Below are 18263 nucleotides of genomic sequence, written 5' to 3' on the forward strand. Positions count from 1 at the left end.
TCTTCCGCAGAGCTCTTCGTAAGAATAAATCTATTCCGAAGATTTATTTTTCGTAAAAACATTCATGCCGATTTTTACGGACTCTCAGACATTGATTCCGTCGTGACCGATTTTGACCCCAACAGTTAGCCCCCCAGCTTGTTAGAACCATGAGCTTCTAGCGTGAGGTTCTAGCGAGTGGCTTGGCAAGTTAGGCAAGTTAGGTGAGTTAGGCGGAATTTAATGGTCGAAAAGGTCTGTGGTAAGTGGTCTTCTCGCTCTTCTAAAAGTAGAACGCGATAAGATTGGGGCTGCACCTTATGACGGCTGCCTACGTACCCTTGTTGAAGGGATCAAGCCTTTCGTAGTTCGTCATGGAGTTAAGGTTTGTATGACTAGTTTTCCAGCGAGACCTTTACGGTCTGGTTTTAATGTAGAGGTCATCAGGCGTGTTGATGCCGATGGCATTTTATATGGATGTAGAAGGAAGACTACGAGTTGTCATCTTGTAGTCTAACTCTGTGTGAACTGCTATATCTGTGATCTGTTTCGAGAGTTTTCCGTAGTGTGTAAACTTGCGGGATTTCTGAAGACGATCGAATATTGGCAAAGAGACAAATTTTGGGATCTCGTATCAAGGTTTTTGATACTATGCCTAGAGATGTTAGAGACCAGTGCGCTGGGTTTAGGGCAAGACCTAAGTTTACTCCTGGTTTTAGAGGGTGCGATGACTAATTCGACTTACGTATCCCGTTTCAGTTTCATCATGATTCCATCCCGATTTAAAGTCCGCGATAGGTTCTCGGCTTATATGACTTGTATGGTTGGAACCGAGCATCTCTCCAAGGACAATTTTTAAGCCTCCTGGAAGTACTGACAAAAAATTTTGGGTTTCTTTTATAGCGCTATATCCTTGTGTCGGATGTACGAGAGTCATCTCTACGAGATGGTTAAGTCTGTTTAGGACGTTAAGAGTTTGTTATGATCAGCAACAAACTTAATGGTTAAAATTATCGTTTTGAGTCTTCGCGAAGGATATGTTTTGAGAAGATGTTAGTGCGTATGACTGTCTGGTCTTCCAAGAAAGTGTTTTTATCGAGGAAGGAAATTTCGTCGAAATTTCGTCGAAGAACGAATCTTCAGGCGTCTGCGACGTCTCGCGATGCTGAAGATTTGTTATTCTTTCGTATGCCGCGTTTCGTGCTTGAAATGTTCGCGGGCTTGAAGACGTTTCGCGATGTTCGCAGCCAGAATTGTTGTTCCTGTTTGGATTTTATTTGCGACCGAGGAGTTAGGACCAAGGGGTCGCGTAAATTTGTCCCCGGAAAGAGGCATCCTCCCATATCGTGCTTTGGGTGGTGTTGGCCTTCCGAGATTTCTTTCGTGTCTATTTGAGGATGTTCCGTATAGCTATAGGAGATCTGTTACGAGTTTTCCTTACATGCCGCATTTTACGAGTAAAACACAGCGAGCTTAAAGTTAATCGTAGTATATGGAACTTGATCGATTTTTGACAAGTGGAACCTTTCCGTTAACTGTTTGGTTGTTAGGACTGAGTTTTGTAATGACAAATTTACCGTATGATTCCCGTTTTTGGGTGGTACGATAATCGTTTGTGTAATCGTTACTTGGCGTTTCAAGACAAATTCCGGATTACCGTTTAGCCATCAAGTTATTGGAGCGGTGGTCGCTCAATTGTTTTGGCTTTGCATGAAGGCTGTGCTCAGCTTTATAGCCAAGGACGTTGTTGCCAAAGGATTAGACCATGACACTTTCGTGCTGTCAACAAGGTCAAGTCGGTTGGAATTGTTCTTAAAGGGGATGCTGTAACCTAGTTTGGCTTCGGCGGAAAGGCGTAATTGGGCGAGTGACGAATGGCGTTTATCGAGATTGATGGGCCGAGTATGCCCATGGTGGTAGAAAACGTTTTTCCAGTTTAGGGTTAATTTATACGATGAAAGTTTCGTGTAATGTTTCCTTTATTCGTATGAAAGTTGTTTCCTTTGTTTCCGAGGGAGATAAAGCCTAAGACGCTCGATACAGAGCGCGTACGGGGTCAGTTGCGGGGTGATTTCCTGCTCGGACGTGACCGAGCGGAATGAGAGCGAATGCCAGTGAGTCGGGGGGCTAAAGAATGAGACCTTTCAGATTGTGGTGCGAGGAAGTAAAGTTTATATTGGTCTTCCAATGTCGGATCATACAGCTTGGTTTTTGCTATAAGGAAAGTACTTTTTCGTAAAACCTGTTACGTTTACTTTTGAAAGTTACTTCGTATGACATGATCTGATTATACGAAGGATTTTTTGCATAAGTAACGGGCGACCGGTTTTTACGAATTTATTAAATTGACGCGACGTATGGAGAGGTCAAAATAACGATGTTTCCGCAGATTTTTGATAAATGTTTCCGCTTTTGTTTTTATTCTTTGGTGAAAGTTTCTTTGAGTCACTCATGGAGTTTTACCAAAGGTTATTTCACCGAGATCTAGTCGCGAAACGTTTTTGCAGGTTTCTTGAATGAATCAGTTAAACAGCGATAGACTTAGTCGACGAGCGAGGAGGACGTGATCTCTTTGTCGTATTTTCTGTTACTTTTGTTCTTGATTTTGCTTTGTCGCAAATTTTTTTTGATGTTTTTCCGTGAGTCGGTTGGTTCAACGGAAAATGAGAGCGATGCTTTGATGCCTAAAGATTTCTCGTATAATGACTCTTATACGAAACTCGTTTTATCAAATCGGAAAAGATCTTTATGACATCAGCAAATCATCAACTTTCATTCTGAAGTTTGGCAGAGGTTTTCTAAACGAATGATTGCGATAATAGATGCTATATAGTCTTTGAGAATTTTTCCAAGATGGTTTGGATCAGTTCCTAGCGTTTAGACGAATCTCAGATTGTCGTTTGCTTTTAGGATGATCTTGACGAGACATCGCATTGTTTGAATATTTTTCCGCATATTTCTACAAGAGTTTGCTTTGTCGAAAGCATTTTCTTGTCGAAAGCGTTTTCTTGATCTTGACGAGACATCGCATTGTTTGAATATGTTTTTGAAGTATGGGAGTATACGAGTATAGTATACGCACCTACTCCGTCCTTTTTTCTCGAGGAATAGAATGATCGACAGTCCGAGTCGGTTTGAAGACGACGCTTGGAATGTGATTTGGTTGTTTCCAGGTTGAAGACTTGGAATATGTCGGTTCCGAGAGAATAGCCGGAAATGAATCAGTTTTAAGACGACGTTCATGTCTCTAGTTTTTTCTCTCCTTTGGAAGCGAGCTTTATATGCGTGGCGATCGTTTGTCGATTTTCGGAGAGTTTAGATCGGTTTGCAAGATCTGGATGAACAGTTATGGGACAATATATCGAGACAGAAAAAATCACGTAAGACTTAGTTCGCTAGACTATCCACCTAGGTTTTACGTTCCCTAAAGTTCTATGGCAGTCTCAAAGGTGTTTTTATTTCTTAGTAATTTCCTACGAAAACTCCAAGTCTGATTTAAAAAATTTCAAGTCGCAAATACCTTAGTTCTCTCTAAGATGCAGTTTTGTCTCTTCTCAGTTTTGCTTGCTCATTTCCCCTTTCTCTTCTCGTGTATGTTCGCCTTTTTCGATATTGGTGTTTATCCTTTGAAAGTTGACATTTATCTTCCGAACTTGACTGATACGAAGTCAATAAAAAGGTTCAAAGTAATCGTATAGTTGAGGCGGCTAAGGTGTTAAGTTAACCGTTGCCGTATTATACGATTTATCTGAATCCACGCGAAAAAACTAGTCTTTGCGGGGATTTTTTTTTTTTTTTATCGTAAAGTTTCAATGGTAACTCCAATCGAGACGAAACAAGAGACGTTTCGATCGAGAATTGAAGGAGAACACAAAGATGGAGGTAAGGGCGAGTAGGAGCAAGCGAAGGAGTTTAGACGAGTCTTACATGTTTTCGTCGTAAAATCTCAACGGAAACTCAGATTGAGACGAAACGAAAAGTGTTTCGATCGGGATTGAAAAGAGAACACAAAGGAGGAGCTTTTTTAGGCCTGACAGGTCGCTATGTAGCGAGCTGGAGGTCTGACAGGTCGCTAAGTAGCGAGTGGAAGCAAGCCAAGAAGAGCCCTACTTGTTTTCGTCGTAAAATCTCAACGGAAACTCCGATTGAGACGAAATGAAAAGTGTTACGATGAGGATTCAAAAGAGAACGCAAAGGAGGACCCTTTTTTGGCCTGACAAGTCACTACGTAGCGAGTGGAGAGTTGGCTTGAGCTCGGTCGCTACGTAGCGACCGAGCCGTGTACGTTCCCGGTCACTACGTAGCGACCGAGCCGTGTGCGTGCGACCGAGCTGTGTGTGTGCTCGGTCGCTACGTAGCGAGCTAGCTTGGCTGGAGCTCGGTCGCTACGTCGCGACCGAGCTGTGTGCATGCTCGGTCGCTACGTAGCGACCGAGCTTGGCTTGAGCTTGGTCGCTACGTAGCAACCGAGCCGTGTGCTTGCTCGGTCGCTATGTAGCGACCGAGCTGTGTAATCAATTTGTTGCGCTTCCTTTTTCCGCGATTAACCTAGGTGTTTTCTGCGGTTTTTGGGAGAACAAGTTTTACCCTTCCGAAATGTTTTCGGAAAACGTGTTTGGGTAAAACCCTTACGCATTGAGATTTCTTTTGTTTGGTAATGAGCCAAACTTATGGAGTTTGATAAGATTTATTGTTTTCCTTTATGTTTTAAAAGAGAAATCGCGAGCTCGTTTCATTGCACTTCCTGTGGCGAAAAGTTGCAGCAAGGTTTTCGATTTTCCCAAGAACTGTGGCGTTTGCGTAGGCGTTGGCCATAGGCGCAGTGGCGGCTGGAGTTTTCTTACCAGCGTTGTTGTGAACTGCGATTTTCTCTTTTGTATTTCCAGACATTGTTTTGATCAAGCGTTTTGCGGCTATGAGTTTGAGTAATCCGTACCTCCCCTCCTTCTAGCGCTAAACTGTGGGAACCGAAATTCACACTGTCGATTTACGTTTAAATTAGGAAACTAGGAAAACCCTAATTTCCCAGAGGTCCCGGATCTCTGCGAGAGCCAACGGCAAGTGACTAAATATATGCGGAAATCATGAAAAGATAACAAACGAGTTTAGAGAAAACTGTAGATCTTATTTCGAGTCCGCGTAAGAGCGTTGCGAACATTACAAGAGATCATAAAAGCTTTGGCCGCAAAGGCTGTCAGCGAGTTACCTAGTTCTAGCGGCCTAAAAGCTCAAACATAGTTGAGTCGCAGCTCGATAACAAAAGACGAAGAAAATACAGAAAAGGTTTTTGATTGATTTCGGACTGAACCTTATGAAAGCCTGCCTACGTACCCCTTTCGAGGATCAAGCCGAACGTAGTTCAAGAGTGAACCAAGAGATCGAACTGCTTGTGCGTGTTCGTCTAGTAATCGGGTGCCAGTCATGGAAACAGAGCATGTCGAGAGTAATGCCTCAGAGTTTCTAAGTGTCGAGAGTTCTGAGTCTAAAGAGTTGTCTCCCCCATGCCTCTCGCCTAGGACCCCTTATATACTTTCTCCTAGGTCGGTTTACGCGTTTCCCCTTCTGCCCTTAAGCCGTCATAGCCTAAAAATGGAGATATTCTATTTTCCCGATGTTCGTAATTATCTTCAAAATTTCGTATTTATCCGCGGAAACTTGACATTTATCTTTCCTTGCGAACCAAGCGTAAACCGTCCCATGGTTTACGGGCTACTGGTTAAGAAATCGTAAGGTGGGCTTCGAGTCATGTTTTAGGTCCCTTTGGGCTGTCTTTCGACTTGAAGCGTTTATTACGACTTCTTTCGATAAAACAAACTATCCGCGGTTTTTATCGTAAAGTTTGACTGATGGCTTCGAATGGCGCAAAACATGAAATGGGTTCGCTACGGTTTTCGGGAGACAGCATCGAAGGGTAGACGAGAATGCATGGATTTGTGTCGTATCGGCGTTTCGGAAGAGCTCGGTCGCTACGTAGCGACCGATCGGAACGCACGCTCGGTCACTATGTAGCGACCGATCGGAACGCACGCTCGGTCGCTACGTAGCGACCGATCGGAACGCACGCTCGGTCGCTACGTAGCGACTGAGCTTGGCTTAAGCTCGATCGCTACGTAGCGACTGAGCTTGGCTCGAGCGCGGTCGCTACATAGCGACCTAGCGGGACTGATGCTCGGTCGCTACGTAGCGACCGTGCGACCTTTTTCGGTCTTTTCTCCGATGCTTCGTGTTTCTTCAACAGAGCTCTTCGTAAGAATAAATCTTTTCCGAAAATTTATTTTTCGTAAAAACATTCATGCCGATTTTTACGGACTCTCAGACATTGATTCCGTCGTGACCGATTTTGACCCCAACAACATTTCTCCGGAGACCATCTCCATTTTACTGTGTCTAATCTATATGGATGAAAGTAATTTCTCTAGTCCTGACATCTTTCGCTAATAAGTCCGTCCGACTATTTCTACTCTGAAAAATTTGAAGCAAGTTCATGTTCTCAAAGTTATCATGTAGACTGTGGAAGTCATCAATCTTTGAAGCGAATACTGGCGAGTCCATAGGATTTGTAATTATATCCACTAGATCTAAGCAGTCTGTCTCAAAACGGATCAATGAGATCATCATGTCTCTCATGCATGAAGCTGCCCAAAGTCGGGTAAGGTCGAGATACTTATGTTGCACGTTCGTAGTCTGAATGATTCAGTACCCTTTGATCCTTGACATCGCCATTATCGATCTATGAAACATCGCTTTGGGAAGTTGGGATTCGAAGTATCCAAGGAGTTACAATCTCAATAACTATGGTAGGAGAGTCAACATAAGCCTTTCTTCAATATTTTGTTTCAAGGATAGCAAGTTGGAAAATGTTAATCGGGGAGAAGAATTTCTTATTAAAATTTGTTGTTTTTCTCCTTTCAAATATACTAATAAATTCATGGGAAGGTGTCGAGTGGTTCTAGTGGGCTCACATTTTTCTTTTCTAAAACATAAAGTTCATGTTTTGATATATAAATGTACTCGGAAAGTAATTTAAAACAGAACAAAATTGTTAATTAAAGTTTGTAAAATATATAGGTTGAACTAACCAGAACGTGACATATAAATCGTTAATCTTTTATAATTTTGCGAAAGTTTCCAATCTAGACCGTTTCTTAATTTTTCCATATTTTCTTAATTTTCTTTTTTTAATAATTTTTTTATAGTGAAAAAATTGGTGAGATATCACTAATATAGATGACCTAGAGATCTCAAACCGGTCAGCTGAATCTGATACATTCTAATCTGAATTTTAAGTGCATATTTAATTCTATCCGAGCATGGTTTGTTCTAAACAACTCGAGACTGCTACGTGCATGTAGATCGGAATCACACTTAAATCTAAGAAACTCTGACTTTTTTACGGATTCCAAAAACTAGCGTAAGTTTAGCACTGTTTAAAAAAATCGGAGACCTAAGTAATCAACTATCACAGGTTAATCATAGTTGACACATTCAAGTACAGCCTTTTGCAAGAAACACGCATCCCATTAGATAGGATACTAACACACTCAACTTGAGTTATGGATGTTAATTTATCGCTGACTTTAAGAAAGATTTTTCAACTTACATTGTTCATGCTGATAAGAAAAGAGTTATAAGTAGTGAAGGGTTTAGGTAACCAAAGATGTTTCAAATATATATTTCATATCTGCATGTATCCGTTCCCTGTATAATTTCATCGATCTTTTTCAAATTGTTGAACATTTCTTTGATATAGAGTGAGACAAAGAGAATTATTATTTTTTTTTTGGTCACCAACAAAGAGAATCATAAACTTAGATTTAATAATAGTAAAAATTTGATGTTGTTATGAGATAAGTTTAAGTTTGGATAATGATTATCCACTAGACATATTATATTAACTAAATAAATATCTGAACATTAGCCGACCTTACCTCCCTGTTCGTATGTGTACAAGAAAATTAATGAAAGAGCTTTGAGAAATCATCGATAAGTTAAAACTATATCGGATGAGAAAAAGAAAAGCCATGATATTTTACATCACTTTGATGATGGTTTATAAGATGAGGTGTATCATGAGAAAAGATCTAGAAGATCTTTGATAATCAAATCCTTGAAAGAAAAGATTCACTAAATAGTTGGAGTTGATATAAATCCTCCAGGAATGAAAAAAAAAAAATAGAAATCATGATACTAAACCATCAATTCGGTCCTATTAGAAAAGGACGAGGGTGTAGATGCGGTTGAAACCGCTATCATGGTCGTGGAAGAAGACGAGGTAGAAGATTTCGTCCCTATGAGAATAATGTGAACTTCCACGAAAATGAAAATGGTCGGGTGATAAAAGGCAAACAAAAAAGGTTTACTACAGATGCGGCAAGAAAGAATTTTGGGTACGTATTTGTTGTATTCCCAAATATTTAGTCGATCTGTATCGAGAATCAAAAAGAAAAAGAGAAAGGAAGTATATTAAACTTCATCTCTTATGAGCCCGGACCATTTTTCATAGCTTGAATACTCATCTTGATGATTCAGATTTTCTGTTTGGTCCAGAAAATGAAAATAAAATATCGATGTGATATGAGAATTATCTTTCTTAATAAGATTTTAAGATTCAGGATGGAGATAGATATACCTGGCAGATATTGAGTCATCGTACATGACTACTAAAGGTAACAAATATTTCTCTTCTCTCAAAATAAATAAGTATAGTATCTAGTAATATAAAAATTACTATTGGCTATAGAGGAGCTTATGATGAAAAGAGATGCATAAGAAAAAGATGGCAGAACTATAAATGAGTGGTAAACCTGAAGTTTACTGATATATAGCCATCTCCAATAATGTTATCGACATTATTGTGAAATTTTGAAAAACCAGAAGTTTTTCACATATAGCATGTCAAGAAAATAAAGTAAACCATCATGGGTGATGAATCATCAAACAAGTTTACTATATGTGATTTCTTTAAGCAGGCCCCTAATTAGGATCTCACTCTAAAGGATTTGAAACATAATTCATCCCAAATGGGAAAACTGAATATGTTATTGGTTCTAGAGTGGGATTCAGTACGAAATTTTAGACATGGAGTGTCATCATCTCGAGGGAGAGAATTAAAGAATCCTAATGAGTAGAACATTGAGAAAATTATGTTCGCCACTCGAAAAAGAACTTGATAAAGTAAATTCAAGTAAGATGATCCCATGATCCGGTGTAAACATGCAGTTGTGCATGTAATAAAGACATATACAATCCAGAGGGATAAAGTGTATGGATACTTAGAAATATGTTCGCAAGTTTGCTAGAAGCATATGATAAGCTGATGGAATGAGATATGTGAAGTGGATTGCAATGAAAAGTAGGATAATCCATTTACAAAATGCATGCCAGACATTTTGATGAAATAATGATATCTCATATTCCAGTCGAAAATGCTCCAATAAGAAAATGAGTCCTAAACGGACGATATATGAGTCTATAGCACGCTAGAGACATGATAGACCATTTTGGTTCCAAAGAGTCCTCGAAAAGGAGCAAAAATATGAATAGAGGATGAATCTTGTGAAGAGACAGTTGATATGGTTAATATTACAGTCAGGTACCTGGGTAAATCATCGATGATGATAAAGATATCTCGATTAACCATATCAGTACGAATAAAAAGATGGAACCAAAGAGAAAATAGATTGTCGACAATAATATGAAAAAGCACTATATAAATAAGGATTATGAATCTACCTCTATGTATGAGGGTAGAGTGAATTGATTGGCCATCAATTCGATATAAAGCTCGTTAGAAAAACGAGAAATGTTTGGGCCAAAAGTCCAAGGTATATATTTCTCCAGAGAACGAAATGAAAGATGACCTTGAGGTATGAAAAACGGCTTGTTCCAAGGTCACTGGAGAAAATTTAAAATAGATGCAATATATTGATATGTCTGGCACGACAAAAACGACTTGAGTTGCATCATGATATTTAGAAGTCCCTCGAGAGTTAAAGATGCTCTCGGGAATATATCGAACTCTGGAAGAGTTAGAACAAGCCGTATATATGGTATCTTGAACTGGTAACTGGTGATATGTTTACGGCACGATTTGCCGATTGCCATTTTAATGAGGATGAATTTCTAGCGTTAGGGGGAGGAATTTGAGAAATTCCTAAAGAGATTACATGGTGTACATAGTCGTTGTTACACCTTGACTCCCCTATGAATTAATGAGAGCTGGAAATTCAGAAAAATTGTGCATTTGCATAATTTGGGAAACCAGTTACCAAATGTGTTCACAGATACGACATGATATACCCGCTGAAAATGTTCCATCAAGAGTTGACGTTCCTAAAGAACAAAATGATGGTAACAAAATAAATGAACCTAAGGTTCAGTTAAAGAGGGGGAGACTAGCGGGTTCTAAAAATAAAAACCCCCGAAAGAAAAAGAAATTTGTTGAGCAAAGCAGAAAGGTTCCAGAAGAACCTGATATTGAAAGATGTCTGAAAGAAGGCATAAGTGGAAAGGTTTCAGAAGAACCTGATACTGAAAAATGTCTGAAAGAAGGCATATATGAAAAGGTTCAAGATGAACCAAATAAAAATGATCCAGATGACGAAAAGAGAACAGAAAAGTATGAGATTTCCATCAACTACGCCTTTGATGAAACGTAATAGATAAAGCGACTGCTTTGAGTACTCCAATGGTAAATAGATCTCTCGATGTTGAAAGAGATGTTTAAAAGATCCTGGTAAGATCTTATACAAATAAGTACTTTGGAGATGCTAATGGTAATAAAGCATATGAGAGCTTATATATCTTGTGAGTTGTTTTTGATGAAATATACTTTCAGACACTAATGTCTTTGCAAGATACAGCTCATTTCCTATTCATGAAAATTAGAATGGCGTCGAGAATATATCTGTTCCCTCCAAGGTACAGTTCATTTAGAGAATGTATTGTAGAAAACCCGAGTTTGGTATGGTTGGTTTTGCAGATGCAGGATACTTATCAGATCCTCATAAGGCTCGATCGCAAACCGGCTATGTTTTTACAATTGGTGGTACCGCGATCTCTTGGCGGTCCCAGAAATAAACATTGATTGCGACATCTTCGAATCATGCAGAAACTATTGTGTTTCACGAAGCATGTCGAGAATGTGTGTGGTTTAGGTCAATGAGTCAACACATACAAGAATCAAGCGGAATAGTCAACGAGAAAGAGCCGACGAAAATATTTGAAGACAATTCGGCTTGTGTTGCTTAACTCAAGGAAGGCTACATTAAGAGCGACAGAAAAAAGCATATCACTCCAAGATTTTTCTCGTACATAAGGGAGTTCGAGAAAAATAAAGAGGTAAACATCGAGTATGTACGGCCATGCGACAATCCGGCTGACTTGTTCACAAAAGCTCTTCCGACTAAAACATTCTGAGAACAAGTTTATGGTATCGGAATGTGGCATTTGCGTGACCTGTGTTGAGAAAGCTAGTTCCACTATTTTCAGGGGGAGATTACGGCAGTGTACTCTTTTTTCTTTGTCATGGTTTTTGTCCTAATGGTTTTTTCGTGACTAGATTTTTAACGAAGCACTACGTAATGCTATATGGATAATCAAGAGGGAGTGTTATGAGATAAGTTAAGTTTGGATAATGATTATCCACTAGACATATTATATTATTAACTAAATAAATATCCGAACATTAGCCGACCTTATCTCCCTATATATATTGTTCGTTTGTGTACAAGAAAATTAATGAAAGAGTTCAGCTCTTGCTCTCTTCCTCTCGTCATTTTTGATCACATACAATAAAGTTTGTTAATACACAACAGATGTAGCTTTTACATTGACAAATAACCACTATAAATCCAATGTACGTAGCTCTTACATTGATAATGAACCACAATAAGTATGTCATTTCTGTTGTTTAAGAAAATTGGATCTGAGATTCAAATCCTTATAACCGGAGGATAAATGCGAGTAGAAACAATCTCTCCGCCGGTGGGAGATAACATGTGGGTATAAGCTCTAATCACTGAGGGAAGTGCTAATTTTATTCTTTAAAATTATAATTAATTACCATATTTTTGCTAGTTACGTATGTTTTAGAGCGCTACTTCGCGGACGGTGTGCAACTTTGCCTCTCTTATAGGCATACTTAGCTAGTTTTTTTCTAAATTCTTTCAGAAACAAACCTTTTCTGGGAGATCACTTTTGAGAAATACTCACAGTAATGAAAACTAAAATTTTAAAGTTTAGTACTCTATTCGAGTGATGATAAACAAAAAGTTGATGTCATGTGGATTTAAAGCTAGGATCGGAATCGAGTGCGTATCATGCATGGATGATCTTTTTAGCCATATCACTCGTTTTAATTTTAAATAACAAATAGCAAATAAGAAGAGCACTAGATCTTGCGTTGTCTACATACGCATCAACGATAATGAGACATGTCGGTATGTGCGTATCACGCACACAACTTTATCTTTTTCACGTGCTTGCATGTTATCTGTGTTACATTAATTTGAAAGTTTACCCGAAAAAGAGCAAACTGGTTATTTGCCATGGACAATTTTAGGTGAAAATAGAGGCTTTTGGGAGGTGACTAAATCTAACACTTGTGAATTTCTCTCTCAAAACAAAAAAACGCGATTCTCAGAGGATAGTGTTCTTTCCATCGCCCGCGTCTAGTCGGTATTAGTAGAGGCTCTCTTCTCTCAGACTACGTTCAACGAGACGGGACAGTGGCACCGGCGTAGCTTTTGGAGATCTCCTCTCTTTCTTCTTGTTTGGTTCTAGGTGAGTTCTATGTTACAGATAATTCGTACGATGGCTCCAATTTCTGGTGGCTCGTCGGGAGTAAAGGTAACTATCTACATTAGAGGATGACGGGGAGGAAGCCTAGAAACCGCTGGCCAGTTATCGGGGGTGGAAGCTTGAACCGATGGTGTGAAAAGGGATTTGGTGATGCTAGACCTAGCAAGTGGGATGGTGGTTCCTCTTGTCTTTCTTTTCTCCGAACTAGTCTTTCTCTTCTCCGCCTTGAAGGAAGTGAAATCGCGGTGCTCAAACCCATGAGGAAGCAAAAAAAATTACAGATGGGGGAGCTTAAAGTTTTCGAGTCGGGTTTTTTTTTTTTGGTTAAAATGTTAAGATTTATAACCAGATTTTAAATTTTACAGAGTTGTGGGGTTCCACTTATTACAAGAAAGGAAAAGAGAGGAAAATTAGACAGGAGAGAGTGAGAGAGAGAAGAAGAGCTGCAACAGGAAAGGGGATGGGGGCGGCCGCGAAGGAATGAAGGGCAGGCGATCGCGAATCATCTTGTCCACGCGTGAGATGGAGGCTTGCTGAGGTGAGGTGGAGTCCATGAAGATTCCGAAGTTCCTTTCTCTCCATAGAACATACGTGATGACTTGTAAGAGAAGCTTCAGAATAGCTGACAGACCTGAGGAGGAACGCAACGGTGCCTGATTCAGCGAAAGAACAAGTTCAATGGAATCGCGTACGGACAGCGAAAGAACAAGTGATCATGGTTCTCAATTCCTGATGAACATAAGACACAGTTCAATGGAATCGACAAGCCCCAAGAGGAGAGCATGTCTCTTGCAGGCAGACGTCCAAGGATCGCTAGCCATGTTATGAAAGAACATCTCGGTATTTCCTCTTTGAACCAAACAAGTTTATGCCAAGAGACAGTGGTAGCTCCAACCCGAATTCTATTCCAAGTATCTCTACTTGAGAACTTCGGAAGAAAGTGATCTGCGGCATTCCTCCAAAGAAATTTATCAGCACCTCGCTCAGAAGTTGGAGGGGCCATCGTGGATAACACAATTTGCAGCGTTACTGCTTCTTCCGACCTTGCAGCAGGGAGCGACCAATCTCCGTTGACCATATCATCAGACACGAACACTGAGATAGGAATACGTAGGTCATGCGGACCTGCTTCTCCCAGCGCAGTTATCAACGGGCCCAGATCCGACCACCAATCAAACCAAAATGTTGCAGCTCGACCGTGTCCAACTGAGCAGCGCAAGAACTCCCGAACCGTATCTCTGATCCCGATCATTCCTCTCACAGTAGGAGAGAGTCGCTGAGAGGTCTGTATTTCCCAATAGCACTTCCTCTTAAACACATTCTCCTTAAGCCATTCCACCCAAAGAGACGAGCCTGTGGAGAAATAGTTCCATACCCTTTTCAGTTGAAAGACCTCCTGGAACTCTTCTAGTTTTCTAATTCCAAGACCACCCTCACATTTTGGTTTACAAATACTCTCCCAGCTAACTCTAGCCCCTTGAGCAGAGAAAGTCCTGCTGCCCCCATAGGAAAGCAGAGCAGAGGGAATCATTTTTCGTATAGAAACGCTTGGGGAGATCAAAAACTGAGCTCCAGAAGTTTACCATACCATAGATGACAGAGATAACCATCCTTACTTTCCCAGCGAATGAGAGGCTATTGACTGTCCATGAATTAAGCTTAGATGTAATCCTCTCCAGAAATGGCTGAAGCGTAGCAAAACTGATTCTGTTTGGATCCAGAGGAAGACCAAGGTATCGAGTGGGGAATGAACCTCTCCTAAAGCCTGCCAAGTCACTTATAACTGCTGCTTCAATCTGAGAAAAACCTCCAAAAAATATTTCTGTTTTAGCAGGATTTAACTCCATACCAGTCCACCTTTTAAATTGAGCCATCACCTCTTTTACTCTAGAGACTGAATGAAAAGACCCGTCAGAGAAGACAAGTAGGTCATCAGCAAACATCAAGTGAATTATCCTCGGCGTTTGACATAGCGGATGGAGATTCATGCCTTCTTCATCGGCCGCTTTCCCTAGAAGCTTGGAGAGCACTTCCATGATCATTATGAAGAGGTAAGGTGAAATAGAGTCTCCCTGTCGCAGTCCTTTCTGCCCGGGGAAGAAGCCTGCAAGCTCACCATTAATTGCAATAGAGAACCGTGGGGAGGTAATACACTCCTTAATCCAAGTTATGAAGAGCGGAGGGAAGCTTTGTGCCTCCAACAACTTGACAACAAAGTCCCAGCAGACTGTGTCAAATGCTTTTCTTATGTCCACTTTGAGCATACAACTCTTAAGACACGGTCAGAGTTATAGCTCCTTATCAGCTCTGTTGCTAGAAGGACGTTGTCTCCCAAGCTTCGACCTTTGAGGAAGGCTGTTTGGTTGGGACTAACACACAGCTGCAGGATCGGCTTCAATCTATTGGCAATGATCTTCGTAATGAGCTTGTATATAATGTTGCAACAACTTATCAGTCTGTAGTCCCCCAACTTGCAGGCTTCGGGAGATTTAGGGATCAGGCAGATAGCTGTTGTGTTGAGTTCTCTCAACAGACGACCATTCCTGAAAAACTCAGCTACAGCAGCAATGACATCGTTACCCACTGTCTCCCACGAGGCTCGGAGAAATTCCACACAATAACCATCAGGACTGGGGCTGTTGTTGAGCGGCATAGAGAAGAGTGTGGCCTTGATTTCAGCTGCCTCGACTTCCCTAGCAAGGTAGGCCTGATGAAGATCCGAGCATCTAAAATCCAACAGGCTTCAGAGGGTGTCCACGTTCACTGGTGAAGTAGGCATGTCTGTATGACCCAATATGCGTTGTAAATAAGCTGCCGAGTGGTCTTTGATCCCCGAGTTTGTTCCAATAAAACTCTCATTCTCATCCCTGAGGAAATGAATGTGATTCTGGGTTACCCGCTGATCCACTGTCTTATGATAGAAGCTTGTATTCCTGTCTCCAATGTCTGCCCATCGGACCCTCGAGCGTTGTCTATAGAACTTTTGCTCTGCTGTGAACAATTTGTTTAGCTTGTCTCTCTCACGATGCTCCTCCACAGTCGTTGCTCTGTTCGGATTAGTAAGCAGGACCCATTGTAACACCTCCACTCTTTCTCCCTGCTCTTTAACACGTTCCGAGATGCCACTATATCTTGCTCCCTGCTCTTTAACACGTTCCGAGATGCCACTATAATGCCTCTTGTTGAGCCTGCGCAAGTCCTTTTTTAGACACTTCATTGATCGCACCAGTTTAAATTGATTTGAACCCACTATAGATGCTGCCTGCCAAGCATTATCTACTGTCTACAGGAACTCAGGGTGATCAATTATGTGATGATAGAACTTGAAAGACTTACGTATTTGTCGCCTAAGAGATGGCATTCTGAACAGGCATGGCGCGTGATCAGACTGGCCACGCTCCAAATAGTCTGCATATGAATCAAAAAACGAATTCGACCAAGCCTGATTGATGAGGGAGTGATCAATCTTCTTAGCAATAGGGTTGTCTTCTTGATTATTCCACCAGGTGAAAGGGGATCCTTTCGCTTGCTCCTCAAAAATCTCAGCGACTTGCAAAACTGTAACCATGTCATCCATTCCAGCAACATCAATAATGGAGAGGGGGTAACTGGAGTGATTACTAGTCCTCATTATTTGGTTATAGTCTCCGACTAAAGCCCATGGAGAAGTACTGGAGAGAGGTGTCGTGAAGGTAGACCAACTCTTCACAACTCTTCCGAGTCGGGTCTTCTTACTAAAGTCGACGTTTTGTAACCATGGAGACGATTATGTGGTGATGTTGACGGCGAACAGTGATGGATTTTGTACTAGAATTTGTCACCGCTGTTCAACTAGAGTATGAAAGTTTGCTTCTCTTGTTCTTATTTTTCATGACAAATTTCGCCTTTTTTATTTCTTTGCTTATATATATTTTAGAGCAAAATTATCAGTAAGAATGATTTAGCAGAAAAAAAACATTATCAGTAAGAAATCCTTTTGGATTCTAAAAAAAAAATATCAATATTATACTTAAATGATTAAATTTTTATTTTTTAAACCAGTTAAATGACACATGTTGTTTATTAATAGGTTCCTAAAAATGAGGTTTAAGAACTTTTGTACACTTTTTGATGTTTTTAATATTTTTTTATTTTGTTTTAATTGTAAGAACCCTTCTAAGAGTGGGAGAATCTAGCCTATACTGTTTACTTCAGTGTACGGGAGCAGTTTACTGTTCCGATGGCCCTATTTCAGGGTTGAATTATATATATATATATATATTAATTTTTTTTAAAGAAAATTTTAGGTGAAAGAAGAGTTCAATTATTCAACTGGACGACGATTTTATTCAAATGTAACCCTTGAATTGTCAAGTTAGAGACAACGTACGTATTGGGTAAAATAAATATTAGCATACAGCTGTTTGTGTTTCAATTCATATATTTATTTATATTTGACTTTGTAGATTACAACTTCCTCAGAAGATAGCGATGTGTAGGATAGAATTTTCATCATGCCGAGACGGAGAGAAAGCCTTGTTACTTAAAAAATAATACATACGACCATGCTTCCGCCATGCACATCTGAAATTTTTTTTGGTCAAACGGATTATATTTAACAAAAATGAATTAATAAAATACATATACAGGTGCAAAATGTTGGAAAAAACATTTACAAATATATCTTTCGCTTCACTAGCTCAATGCTGTTTCAGTTATGTTCCCCAAACGTAGTTAGTTAGATCTCTAAGTTCGATTTCATTGCTACTTTTGATGAAACATATATGATTTATGTTTTAAGGCCTCTTTCATGTGTTATTGTCCCTAGTCTAAAAACTAAATTTGAACTAAAATGCAATGGTAGACTAGTCGTCTATATGGTCTACGCTGAATTCTCGTAGAAAAACTTTTGAATGTTGTCAACGAAATCTAAAGCACAAACTAAACATATTCTTTCTTTCTTTTTTGCATACACAAACTAAACATATTCACAACTTTCTTTATACTAAATAGTTTTAAAATTTGGAGGCTCAATACAAAGGCGCCACTAAACGTACGCTAATATGTTTCTCTTCTTATAAGTAGGCGTTGTTAACGACTAATAAGTATATACTAGAAGAAGCTTTAAAGAAGTTTCATAAACTAATAACTTTTTTTTTTGTCACAATCATAAACTAATAACTACATGCATAAAAAGCGACTATATATTGGCCAAACCCAAGAGGCGGCGCGTGACCAACTTGTCGTACCGGAATGGTGGCTATAACAACTTAACACTACTCTAAGACTCTTCTTCCTTGAAAACTCTACATAGAGATTCTATCTTCTTAAAAGTGTGCGGGAAAATAATATTATAGCTTCATACAAAGTGTGAGCACGATTAGTTTATAGAGACAGTTGAATTAAACTAGGCATAGACATATGTGTTTGCGTTTGTGATTTGCAATAGAATTCCTTACAAGAATCAGATACCCTGATTAATTAACTATATTAAAGGAAACTAA

The 18263-nt window shown here is 39.8% G+C and overlaps 1 protein-coding gene across 1 annotated transcript; it reads right to left on the reverse strand.

The window, feature by feature from the left end:
• Positions 1 to 13438: 13438 nt before the first annotated feature.
• Positions 13439 to 16411, reverse strand: LOC125582260. The gene is made up of 6 exons (XM_048748854.1): positions 16068 to 16411; positions 15677 to 15968; positions 15047 to 15487; positions 14658 to 14984; positions 14397 to 14576; positions 13439 to 14344 (listed from the first exon to the last, which is right to left on the reverse strand). Exons 1-6 carry the CDS (start codon positions 16409 to 16411, stop codon positions 13439 to 13441), a joined length of 2490 nt encoding a protein of 829 aa, XP_048604811.1.
• Between the last annotated feature and the right edge of the window lie 1852 nt (positions 16412 to 18263).

This window comes from Brassica napus, chromosome C2 (assembly GCF_020379485.1).
Source record: "Brassica napus cultivar Da-Ae chromosome C2, Da-Ae, whole genome shotgun sequence".
NCBI classification, from domain to species: domain Eukaryota; kingdom Viridiplantae; phylum Streptophyta; class Magnoliopsida; order Brassicales; family Brassicaceae; genus Brassica; species Brassica napus.